General features: G+C 34.9%; 1 protein-coding gene across 3 annotated transcripts in view; it reads left to right on the forward strand.

Annotated features, from left to right (window-relative positions):
• The window catches only part of LOC106156782 (NAD(P)H-hydrate epimerase), a 31,180-nt gene extending 18,159 nt beyond the window's left edge, over positions 1–13,021 (forward strand). For all 3 annotated transcript variants that reach the window (XM_087003064.1, XM_087003065.1, XM_087003066.1), the window contains 4 exons: positions 90–198; positions 9,052–9,165; positions 9,841–10,102; positions 11,333–13,021. In XM_087003064.1, coding sequence (XP_086859190.1) covers positions 90–198; positions 9,052–9,165; positions 9,841–10,102; positions 11,333–11,574 — 727 coding nt within the window. In that variant the 3' untranslated portion in view covers positions 11,575–13,021. The remainder of the gene's footprint in view (positions 1–89; positions 199–9,051; positions 9,166–9,840; positions 10,103–11,332) is intronic.
• The last annotated feature ends 509 nt before the right edge of the window (positions 13,022–13,530 follow it).

Consider the following 13,530-nt stretch of genomic DNA (forward strand, 5'->3'; position numbering starts at 1 on the left):
TTTAACACACACTATTTTTACTCCATATTTTATTTGTTATTTTAATAACATTAATTAACTTCTTATTTCCCCATTTTATTACTTTTTAGTCAAGAAGAAGCCCAAAACATAGACCAGGAACTTTTCACAGAATATGCATTCAGTGTGGACCAGTTGATGGAGCTGGCAGGGCTGAGTTGTGCCCATGTTGTTGCAAAGGTATGTGGTTACCTGTGCTTTTTTTTAAGGGAAACCTTTAAATATCACTTCCTGTTGACAAGGTGGGAGGGAATCTATGCGGTAGGGTGGAAAAATTTGATGTTCAATTTTTTTTTCTTAGTGAGCAGCAGTTGAGTTATTGCAGAAAATAATCTTATGAAAATATATACAATAGCGTCAATAACAGTCTTGTGGTTTCCTGGTGTCTCGTTTATTACTTGCGTCAAATGTTTATATTTGCGTTTAACTTAGTCAAGTGATTGAACTGCAATTCTTCCATCACGATATTCCCCTGTAATATGCAATGGCAAGGAATGACGTGAATAGGGTGGGTGGCTGGTTCCTTGTAGACGTGATTTTCATATTATGGGAGGGATGCGAGATTTTTTATTTGTCAATGGAGTTGCACAGAAAATTGTTAAGTTTACAACTTCAACATCAATATAAATATTCTCAACAATTTGCTCAAGTCAAAATTGTCCCACCCCAGCCAGTCTGGAAAAAATTTTTTATAAAGTCTAAGTGACATTGACATTGACCAGTTTTGTTTCTCTGCTTTAATTGATACATGCATGTTCTGTTTTTACTTTTGAACACCCTGGGTTTCTTTGCTTGATAAATACATGCTTTGTTCTTCCCATGTATTATAATTAATAGGTGAAGCGTGTGATTATTCTACTTGGTTATTCTACTTGTCGTGCTTCTCAGCTGCTGTTTCCCAAACAGATTATACACCTGTAGCAGACTCATGAGCATGGACCCGCCACAGAAGCAATTTTTTTTTGTATCTTAATTGAACAAGCCTTAATTACATAATCATCCTTGAAAGTGTATTTTTTACAAGGAGCTACAGAGTTTTGTTTTGAATGCAATCACCATCTTCTTTAGTGAGTTAACACCCGAGTGGCTTTGTTGGAAAATGAGAGTAGAGCAAAACTGATCTGTACAAAATGCTGAGCTTTAAAATGTTGTTTGGCAGATCATTGGTCATGGTAAATTGAGTGCAAAATGGCCCATCCCTGGCATTTTGATAAGTACCAATATAAAACCATTCTCAAAATTGCCCTTCTTTCACATATGGTTAGTGTAAATATCTAAATGCATGCTCAGGCCTACCCAACTACCAGACTCGTCACCGAACAATCCTGATTTCACTGGTAGATCGGACCACACTACCTGTTTTCAAGGTGTGTGTCAGCATTTCACAGTATCATACCCCGGAACAAATTTTGAGATGAGATGCACTACTTTCCAACCATGCTGAGAATCATCACTATCACATCTCGTACTAGGCAAGAGCAGTGTCGCGTCTGATACTTTGATGCGCGTAGTGATACACACCTTGAAAACAGGTATTGTGGTCTGATCTACCATTAAATTCAGGATCATTTGATGCCGAGTCTGGTAGTTGAGTAGGCCTGATGCTGAAACTTGTATTTCCTTGAAGATGCTTCATTTGGTAATTGGGTGATAAACTACACATTTTAGTACTTGCAGTTTCTTGGAAAGAAACTCTTGTGCCATTAAAAAATATTGGAAAGATGTCAGTGGCAAGGGATAACTCATTTCTCAGGAAGTGCTGTCAAAATGGGTCAGATGTTGGTGTATTAGTGCGAATATTTTTCTGATAAGGTCAGCTGGTTGCACCATTATTGTACTTATTCATGCAAAAAGATGTGTTGGTGTACTCATGCACACATCTTGAAAATGCCAAAGTTGAAGGTGTCCTATCTGAGATTTTTTGGTCAAAGCTAATTTCCCTCAAGAAAAAAGCAATTTTCTTCTACTCATGAATCGTTGCTTGACCCTTCCCTGCACTTGGATTGGATGTTTTAAAGCATTTTTAATTAAATAATTTAGTTCTTAATGACTCCCGAGGCATTTGGACTGCCTTTGGACTGCCATGTTTTCTTGACATTTCAGAATGAAATATCGACATACATCATGTGCTTTTCTTTTCTTTTTTTTATTTGGGGTGGGGGGGGGTATTATTTAAAAGTTCTGAATTGGGAGAAATTTAGTAGCTTTGAAGGATATTTAGAAAAAAATTATAACTTAAGGACATTACCAGACGTGTACAGCATATGCCTTTAAGTCTACAAATTGCCATACAGTTTGCACATTTGTATAAAAAATAAGATCTGGATAAGTAAGTATATAATAATAGAAATATATATACTTTAATTTGTACACATGGACATAAAATGGCCTTTGGGCACTTTAGTGATACAAGCAACATTTGATATTGATTGGTCTTTTTTCTTACCTGTTGTCTTTCTAAGTTGCACGCACCTTAGAGTTGGAGGTGTGATAATGTGTGGGGTTTGATTAATGAACCAGTGAATTAGATTCTTTTGACAGTAGGCAGTGCAGTCATCATTTTTTTGCAAGAGAAGAATGGGTTCTTTCTGCTTTGGAAAAAATATATATATATTGATTTTAAGGTGAATAGTGAATTGAATGGGAAAAACCGATGTGAAAAACACAGATCTGAGTTGCTCACATCATTAGTTTTTTAAACAGCAGTCTGCTTTTGCTCAGTGTACTATTGCAAAATGGTATTCCCCACTCATTCAGTTTAAGAGATCAATTAAAAATCTCTCAAAAAACTGTGCGAGATTTCTGTGAAAAACTCATCTTTAACCAATATCCTGGGTTAAATAGTTTCTCCTACTGACCAACCATTGATCTTCCTTTCCTGACACTGACCTAAACTCTGTTAATATTTAGGAAAATTAAAACTTATAATTTAACCCACATGTAATTCATGGTATTTATCTGCTAAAAATTATTAAAAAGTATTGTTTGTCCTCAGATAAGTTCACTAAGAAGTGGTTTAATTATGCACTAAATGTGTGTGTAAAATCTTGCACTGTCCCTTTAACATAGAAGTTGCTCTAATAACTATCATTAACATTTTTATGTACAGACACAGATGTGTCTGTACATATTGCCATCACCTGCGTCTGTCGTCGCCGTCGCCGATGGCGATGGCGATGGCGATGGCGATGCCGATGGCGATGCCGGCGCCGTGCACTTTCCTTGTAAACACGATAAGTGGAGGGCAGTTTTACTTTTTGGCTTTATATTTATAGAGCTGATGAATATTCATAAAACGCAGGTCAAGTTCGAAAATCAGCATGATCGGGCCATTATTGTAGAAGTTATGCTGTTTTTTCACTTTTCAGCATATTTTTCACATTTCCTCAGATTCAATTCTTAGGCATGTTAACAGTCTCATTATTAAACTAATAAGATACGTAAAAGTGTTTGTTTGACATTTCCTGCATCTTTACAACATTGTTAGTTGATTTTGTAAAAATGATGGTAAACTTGTTATCATGTATTGTGTAATAAAGTTTCAAAAATGGAAATAAACTCATATCATTGCAGTTTGTCAGATTCAATCATTCACTATGTTCAGAATCTCAGAATGGAAGAAATTGGACATTTAACACTGTTATATTGATATTTTTCCAATCTCATCAATTTTCTTAGTTGATAATATAAAAATGGCAGTAAACTGTTAATTTTGTTTTATGTTAAAAATTGTTAAAAATGGAAAAAAAACATTTCAGAACAGTGCTGTCTTGTTTACATTTTGGCATTTTCAAGTTGTGACTTTGAAGTTCCATGGGCCTGAAGACCTTTGCTAGACACATTTTCTGAATATCCATGATACTAATATTTTATTCTTAAAAATTGATGGTCATTATGCTGTTAAACATTATGTAATATTGCGTCAAAATTTGAAAAAAACCTATTTTGGGCACTGCTCCCATGATGACCATTTAAGAAAAACCATGTCACTTACTGTTCTCAAACAGTACAGTAAATATGTACAGATGTGTCTGTACATATTGCCATCACCTGCGTCTGTCGTCGCCGTCATCGCCGTTGCCGGCACCTTGCACTTTCATTGTAAACACGATAAGTGGAAGGCAGTTTTACTTTTGGGCTTTATATTTAAAGAGCTGATGAATATTCATAAAACGCAGGTCAAGTTCGAAAATCAGGATGATCGGGCCATTATTGTAGAAGTTATGCTTTTTTCTTTCACTTTTCAACATATATGCAACACTGTAAACACATTTCAAGGAAAACTGATTGGCCTGTTGTCGTGAAACTCTCAGGAGTAATCGATCTTACTAAAACGGAGGTCAAGTTCGAAAATCTGCATGCAGCCTGAGTTGGAAAAGCAGTCTGATTGGCTTCTTTTTCTGGAAGTTATACATTTTCAAAGTGTGAACTTGAACTCTCATGGGCCTGAAGCCTTATGCTTGTTACACATTTTACTTTCATTGGTATTTCCTGTTGAGCATAATTAAAATTTGATGTTGAATTTACAGTTTATCATAATGTACTTTTGCATCAGAATTGACAGTAGCCTATTTTGTGCATAGTTATTTCCTGCTTTTTGTCTGTACATTTGACAGCTTTGCTGCCTTGTTGCACGTAGTATATGACTTGAAGAAATTATATATATGGAGAATTGTTTATTTATTCACTTAAACATTATTTATTCAGTTAAACATGTCCCGCTTGTCTTCAGTATAATTTGCTCATTAATAAAAGAAGGACAGAATTGGACATGCCATATTTTATTAATTACATAAAGGTATGGTACTTAAGTCTCTGGAGCTTGCAAATGCATCAGATAAAATTGAAAACTTTATAATCCTGTTAGTTTATTCTTTAGGGGCAGCCATTCAGTGAGAAATATCTTTAAAAATTGCAAACTTTGAACAGCATCCCTAATTTTATGACAGCAATCAATCTCCCCATTATTGTTTTATGCTTTTGACAAATACTGCAATGACTCTATCCTTTCAATGGGGAAAATTGTGAGTTTTACAGTTATTTTACATTTTAAGTCATAAATTCTTAAAATTTGAGCCTTCCTATTGAGTGGGTACATCAAGATTGAAAAGCAGGCTACCCTATACCAGTATGTTCTGTTCTTTGTAGTAAAAACACCATACTGTGTACAAAGATGCAATTTTTATGATTATAAAATTATGTCTGGAAGAGTGATGATTTTTGCCCATTGTAAAGATTAAGTCATCACCGTAGCCTGTAGCATGTTGGCACTGCCTGCTATGTACCCTTGTCATCATTGTTTTTACCAGGAAAGACATTTAGCTGAAACATGCTCTGTACTTCAGTTAGGAAAATGGAAAATGTTCCACTTGTAGAACAATGTTGTCGTGGTTGTCAACAATTAACCGTCTTACGTCAGCATTACATTTGGTTTTGTAATAGTGGTTCTTCAGCTAGGTAACACTGAGCTTGGTGTTACATCAGAATCAGGTGTGGACTCTTGTGTGCTTGTGTTTCCCTCATATCTATCTTGATTAAGTTTACTTAGCATTCGAGAAAAATTAATTATGAGACTGTGTTGACCAGAAAGATGATTACATCATGGTTGTTGTATGAATTTATCAGACAGTGCAGTATAAATTAATTTGTTCTAGACTTAAATCAGTGGCTGAGTCTGAAGTACTTGTATGCGCATTGCATGAAGGCTATCAATCATACTGTAGCATGATTGCATGGTTCATAGCCATGACTAAGCAGTCGATTTTGACTGATTGCAATCTATGACCCATCAAACTTAGTTGCAACCAGATTGAATGGCCTTGGACAGGTACGTTTATTCAGATCCCAACTGACTTGTGAACTGTCAGGTCTCATGCACACTGAAATCTTTAAAATCCATGGTGGGACTAATACAGAACTGTTTCCGTGAATACTGGTAGAAATTGAATTTGAACAGTTATTGTGAACAGGTCAACATAGATGTGACAAGATAGAGATTATTTATTTTCCACACAATGAATTTGTAATGCAAAATACGGGCACAGCAAAACATGTAAATTATATAAAGGCTTAATACAAAGTGATAACAAAGAGAAAACGTAAAAGTATGTCACATTTGTTTATAAACACACAAGTAATTCAATAGGCATAGTTGCATACATTTTGTGGACTTGCAAAAAACATGAGCCAAATGTTTAGAGTCCTCTCTGCTCATCTTATCTCGGTTCTGTACCACATTTGTGCACTTACAGACAACTTGTTCCTCAGACCACATGCACATATTCATTTATCTCAGTCACTGGTCTTTTTCAATTGCTAAATTATGAGCAGACAACTGTAGTGTTGTATCTGCCAGTATGCCTTCCTCAAAATAATGCATGTGTGTGAGTATGTGCTAACTTTAAGCTGAATTAATGACAAAATGTATTCTGAGAATCATCTGCTTTATCTAAAATACTAAAAATTGTATGAGAATTTTCCAGAAAATTGCTGCTGACTATGACTTTTGCAATTTATTTTGATCCTTCATATTTTATGAATAAAAATAGAATTAAGCCTTTGATTCATCTCAGTGTCTGATTATAATTAAATTAAGACAGATTTTTGTATCTCAAATGTTGTACATCAGAAACCCTGATGACTTGATATCTTAAGGGGGCCTTCAGAGCAGTGGATTAACAGATCCACGGATCAAATATGGCTGAATGCTTGTTGCGTAATCCCGCAGGGACTTTATTCAGTGTCTAATCGGGAATCAAGCGGCAAGCTTTTTGGTGGTTTGCCATATTTGAGCAGTGGATCTGTAAGTCTGCCAGGCCCGTAGCCAGGGGGGGTTTGGGGGGTTCGAAAGAACCCCCCTTTTTGCTGGAAAAAGGTCCACTCTGTGTAAAATTTGACCTAGATACATGGGGATTATATGGTAAAAGGTCCACTTTTTCAGAAAAAGAACCCCCCCTTTGAAATTGCTGGCTACGGGCCTGTCTGCTGTTCTGAATGTGCTCTTACAAGTACATACATATCCTCCAGGAAGTTTAATCATAGACAAGCTTTCCCACAGCATGTTTTATGTAAAGGATGAAGTATGTGTTCCTGTTTTTTCATTCTGATTGGAAATCTATCCAGTATCCATGCAATGTAATGCAGCTATTAGATAATAACCTGTACTACATGATGTGCAGTAAATGGAAATCATTTTCTCATCTTTCTCTCTCTCGATCTCTCTCTCTCTCTCTCACACACACACACACACACACACACACACACACGTGTATTTGAAGAGAGATCGAGAGAGAGAGAGAATATATGCACTTATAAGTATTGCCTACCTTTCCCCCCCCCCCATCCCCGCCCTCTTTTCATTTGAAAGAAACTGAACCTTATATTCCCATGTAGCATCACTTAAGTTAGGCATGAAGCTTATGTCAACAACATAAGAAGACATCAGTAAATCAAAATTTTCAGTTAAAACTATTTAAGGGAAGGAAAATATCAAATCATGGTAAACTGATAAGTTAATGCTTAGATCGAGGCTTTTGTTCACTATATTAGCACCACATTGGGTAGACCACATTTATTAGCTATATTTTTAGTCCATGGGTAACAGAAAGTTTAAATTAGTTAGTGTATGCAAGTCTCAATTGAGAGATTATTTCCCCAATGCATTACAGGAGAGCTCAAAAATGCCTTAATGCAATCCAAATGAGATTTACAAATCAAGCTTTATGACCCTGTTCCAAACTAACATTAGATACTTTTGCAATGGTTAATACATGTACGATGTAAAGGTCACACATGAACATTTGGCATTAGAGTTAATCATTGAGCTATACCCTACCCCAAACAGTTGAGAAAATTACAATCTGTAAAGTTTAACCTGGTTTGAACCCTTTATTTCTCATTTTTACTGTTACAAATTAAATTGACCAGTCCTTATTACAAAAGTGGTTCTGTTAAAAAATGAAAATAAACAGTTTATAGTTAAAAGGAAATTTTGTCATTGGCTTTGGCTATAACATACCTTGGTGATTAAAGGAACAAGTGTTAATTGATATTTATATAATTTTTTCTATTATATAAAGGTCTGTTGCTCATTGTGTGATCTTAACTATATGGGGTCATGCAGTTACTTCACAAAGTACAGCAGTGTCATTATTTATGGACATGTTCAGAAGCAGACTAAATCCAACTAGAAAAAATCTGTCATGCAGGGAACTGTGTTTGATAAGGTGGTCTAGGAATCTTATGTCAGACATTCTCAGGCCTACCCAACTACCAGACTCGGCACTGAATGATCCTGAATTCACCGAAAGATCAGACCACACTGCCCGTTTTTAAGGTGTGTGTCAGTACACATTTCACAGTATCATACCCCGGAACAAATTTTGAGAAGAGATGCACTACTTTTCAACCCCACTGAGAATCATCACTATCACATCACGTACTAGGCAAGAGCAGTGTCGCGACTGATACTTTGAAGCGCGTACTGACGTACACCTTGAAAACGGGTAGCGTGGTCCGATTTACCGGTGAATTCAGGATCAGTCGGTGCTGAGTCTGGTAGTTGGGTAGGCCTGATTCTGGTCATCTAGTGATGACAATTAGAGCTTTGATTTTAATAGTTTAAACTAGTCCAAATAAGGCTGGTTTTGAAAGCATGATATTTCACCTTCACTGGAGAAAAAATATGGCACCTTTGCTGCATCCCTTGAGTCAGAAATGACATTTTCCTTCTCCCAATGTTTATATAGATAAAGCCCAATGGGAATGGATTTTTGTCATTTCTAGAAAAAAAGTGAGGGGGGGGGGGGGGTGAATACAATTTTCATAATATTTTCCCATTTAATGCAGCAAGATAATACTATAATAACATTTACTACCCCTTTATGCATAATTATGCACTGGGTCTTTGTGTTCCTCCAAGATTCTACCAAACACTTTTGTTGAAAAAAAGCTAAATTTTGCTTAAGGTTAACATAACTTGAGATGAGTTGAGATATAAAGATAACATTCAGTTATTTTTATTATTCTTTTCAGCTGTACCCTAAGGAAACTTTGACTCGAGGGAATCAAGGATCTATGTTGATATGTTGTGGGCCTGGAAATAATGGAGGAGATGGTTTGGTGTGCGCAAGGCATCTAAAACTGTTTGTAAGTTTATAGCGTAGTGAAAAAAAATTCCACAAGATGATATTCTAATAATTTGATGTAGCAAGATGCATTTGGTTTCCCTGTTTTGTTTTCAGCAGTTTTGCAAACTGAATAAGAATAAGTGTAACATTTAACATGTTTTATCCTCATGAAATAAAGTTTATTATTATTATTATTATTATTATTGTTGTTATTGTTAGTACTCTTGATCCATGTGAACTCAAACTGCCATTTGCAAATGAATATTGGGCAAAGAAAAGAAAAGTTTTAGTTATTTTTTTTACTAATTTTCTGAAAAAGTTGATAATCACTTTGAGAAAGTAGAGAACAAGGGTCAAAATTACTCCATTTATGTATTGATCCTAAGGACTCCACATATTCCAAACTTTGAATGTACTGAAAATTATATCTGATAGAGAAAACGCAGAAGGGCACCGAGATTCTATTATGCTATCAATGATTTATGATAGCTAGTCAATATTTCTTATATCAGGTGCTTTTGAAATGTAGCTTTGTCCTCAGAGCATGGGCACTGTAGTCAACAGTTATGCTTTATCCATGATTATTGTCTTTTTTTTCATTTAAGATAAACTCACTATTTAAAAAAGATATGCAAGATGAAGTTTGAATTTTAGAGTTTTTTTCTCTTAAATGAAAAATTGCCTCATTTTTCAGGGCTATAAACCAACAGTGTTTTACCCAAAGCCTACGGACAAGCAACTTTTCAAGAATTTGACCACACAGTTAGAGAAGCTTGACATCCCATTTCTATCTTACTTGCCACACGAAACTTCCCTCATTAATGACTCCTACAACTTGGTGATTGATGCACTGTTTGGCTTCAGCTTTAAAGGGCCTCCAAGACAACAGTTTAAGGAAATTTTGGAAACGTTGAAAAAAGTGCAGCTACCATTGGTTAGCATTGATGTCCCCTCAGGTAATTATTTCTTTGCTTTCCACTTTTAGCCATCTGTTTTGATTTTAAGCTTACTTGCAAGTAGATATGCGTCAGTATTTAGCAGATTTCTATAATTTAACATTCAGTGACAAGTGAGATGGAGACGGTTTCTCTGGGAGTAGAAATGCAGCAGAGACTCCATTGTTGCTTTTTTTTTCTGATAAAAGACTTCGCCAGCATAGAACTTCTGTTACAAAGAGATTGTAGTGTTTTAGTTGAACCCTAACTTGTAAAATAGTTCCTTTTGTAATTTTACCCTTCCTCAAAATATACGAACCTGAACAAATGACTTGCTCATATTTCATACAATTTATTTTTGTAGCTAGTACATGCAAGCACAGATGACAACACACAACCGTCAATTGGATTACACAACAGATAACAACATACAATTGTTCATATGACCTATAAACATACAGTATTCTCTTTATATTGAAAAGGTTCCTGTTTTTATATAATGCTTCCATAACATTTGAGAAGAAAATCACAGCCAATACTCCAGTGTTTTTTTTTTCCTTGGTAGTGATTGAATAAGCTGTAAAACATCAAATTTACAACAACAAAATGAACACGTGTGTACAACATTGGAAATCGTATGACACAGCAGTGCAAGTCAATTAAACAACATAGATGTTTTCATAGTAGGTTGGAAAGTTGACCTGGTTCAATCAAGAAACTTCCTGAAGCTGTTTGAGTTAATGTAGTATAAGAGGTGGGGAAATTATAACCCTTATGTTTGTGGAAGTACATCTTTAAAATGCCCTTTCTTGGAATAAAAATGTAGATCTGTACTGAAAAGGAAATTAATAGGCAGTTTTGCTTCATTTTCTCTCATTTGAACCTAAAATAAGTTTCTTGATTAATGGCTATTTTAATAAATGCATATGGCACTTGATAATTTGACAGGTAGTTCAGACAGTTAGTTGACAGAAATCATAGGGGTCCTCCAATAGTCAGTTGATGATGTCTGTGCTATGAATAAACCAATACTTATGTAAGAAGTACTCATTTTTCATGGAAAAATTTGTATGAAACCTACTCCTCAGATTATTGTGCATTGTGTTTCTATCAGTGTTGCCACAGAAACTTTATCATAGCCCCATTTTCCTTTTTTGTGTCAAAAAAAGTACATTTCTGCATATTCTTTTTACATTTGAAATAACACACACCTGAAATAATTATTTTTTTCTTTTTTTCATAAATATTTAGGCTGGAATGTAGAAGACGGAGATCCAGATGGACTTCAACCAGAAGTGCTCATCTCTCTCACAGCCCCTAAAAAATGTGCCAAACATTTCAAAGGCAAGCATCATTACCTTGGTGGCAGGTTTGTTCCCAATGCCTTGGCCCAGAAGTATGAATTAAATCTTCCACCATATCCTGGCACGGATTGCATCTTACAGTTGAAGATGGATAAACTGGATAAGCCACAGGAGGATGGAAAAGACTAAAGTGGCCGTGTTTAACACACAGATTTATATTCTGTCATGAATAGGGTAAATGTTAGAACTTTCATTTTGAAAAAAAAAGGGAAAAACAGACCTATAATTTTAGAGTCTAGTGTATGCATTTATATTGTAAAACAGAATATACAAAGTATATCTGTAAAGTATACGGCAAGCTGAAAAGGCAGGTCTTGCACTATAAGCCAAAGCCTTCACCAGTTCTTTGACCTTTAGCTAAATCAACACATTTACGAAACAATTAAGGATTCACAATCGTTAAATCTACAAAAGATACAGCTTCTCTGTATTCATTGGAAAAGATCAATTGGGCTTTACAGTTCAGCATGAACATTGCTTTTTCCAGTGTAATTTTTTCAAGCACATTCATCACAACAACCTTCTGTCAGTACCTCCAAGTCTCAGAATTCTGATATTCACTCTCCTTAATTTAGCATAGGCATCTGCCACTATTTTAGTATAGAAATGGCAAGCCACAATGCTGTAGAGAAGGTTATCTAATGATTCTGAATCTCGGGGTGCCTGACAGTGTATAATCTCATTTGTCATGATTTTAACTACCATTGTGAGAATCTACACAGTTTTCAAAATCCATTTATTTTCATGTAAGCTTATTGAATATCAATGATATATCAAGTAAAGAAATGGCATGTTATTAATAATAAGAAAATTTAGACATTGTTTATCAGATGTTTATTTGTTAGTAAAATTGGTGTGAAACAGGCTGGTAAATCAAAGAAGGTGACCGAGCTTATAGCATAACATGGGCTGTATACATCATACATAAAGTATCTATATTGTAAACATACGATACATTCATATTACAACTAGTATGTATTGTATAATCGCTGTTCTATAAAATGTTGCTTCTGTGTCTCTCAGTCTTTTAAGTCAGGATATAGTTAAAATCATGTAAAGGCATTAAATAACTATGGCACTGGAGAACGTATAGACACTAATAAGTGAAGATAATAAAGGGTCATCAGGATGTATATCAGGCTGTCATAATTGCCTCCCCATGTGAAATATCAGCGTGCAGCCTTATGGCTAACTATGAATGTATTTTATTAGCTTGATGAATGCCAGCTCGGTTCCCAGTTTACATATACCAAGGCAGTGTGTTACTGTGTGTACATGGCTAGGTGTGTGGTTCTTGTTTATAGAAACTGTGTATATTTTTCTTCTGTTATACTGGCAACTATCTGGATGTTGGCAAACCATTTTTAGCAAAGAAATTTAGTTGTGATGAAGAATTCTTGAACTGGTTTCCACTAGAAATTTGTACAGTTCTGGAATAATGTACCTGATTTAAGTAGTAACTTGAGAAATTATCTGATGTTTTTTTCTTAAAACAATTCAAAATAGCCATGTCGGTTAATATTCATGACAAAAATGTCAGAATGTCTCTAATTTAAATAAAATGTGTTATGGGAAACCATAGTTTTGTTTTCATGTATGTACGTGCAAATTTAATCCATGCCCATGTTTTTCCATGGAACATACATTTAAATGTCCTTAAAATGCAAATTTTAATGTTATTGAAAATTAATGCTAGAAGTGAAAAAAATTTACTGCTCTTAAAAACTTAACATTGAGAAATTGTCTTATATCATGTGGCTTAAAAAAAGTTGCTAGTTTCAAAGTTCAAGAACTACAAGTTTGAAGATACTGCAGCGAAATTTGGGATATTTTTAATGAATGTTGAAAATTTCATGACTCTACCTTTATTACTTTTGACACAGCAAAAAAATTTAAAGTCAAAAAATGCGATGCCAGCCAGTGACTTTAGTCAGGTACCGATGTGGCAGTTTTGACACCTGTAATGTTTTTGATTTGATAATAATATCAAAACTGTAATATTTGAAATTTTCAGGGAATAATGTATCAAAGATCTGTGCAAAACTTAAATTTGAAAACTTGTGAACAGTTGAAGTAATTGAACTT

The sequence above is a fragment of the Lingula anatina genome, chromosome 2, assembly GCF_051362555.1.
Source record: "Lingula anatina isolate TDL-2025a chromosome 2, LinAna3.0, whole genome shotgun sequence".
Taxonomy (NCBI): domain Eukaryota; kingdom Metazoa; phylum Brachiopoda; class Lingulata; order Lingulida; family Lingulidae; genus Lingula; species Lingula anatina.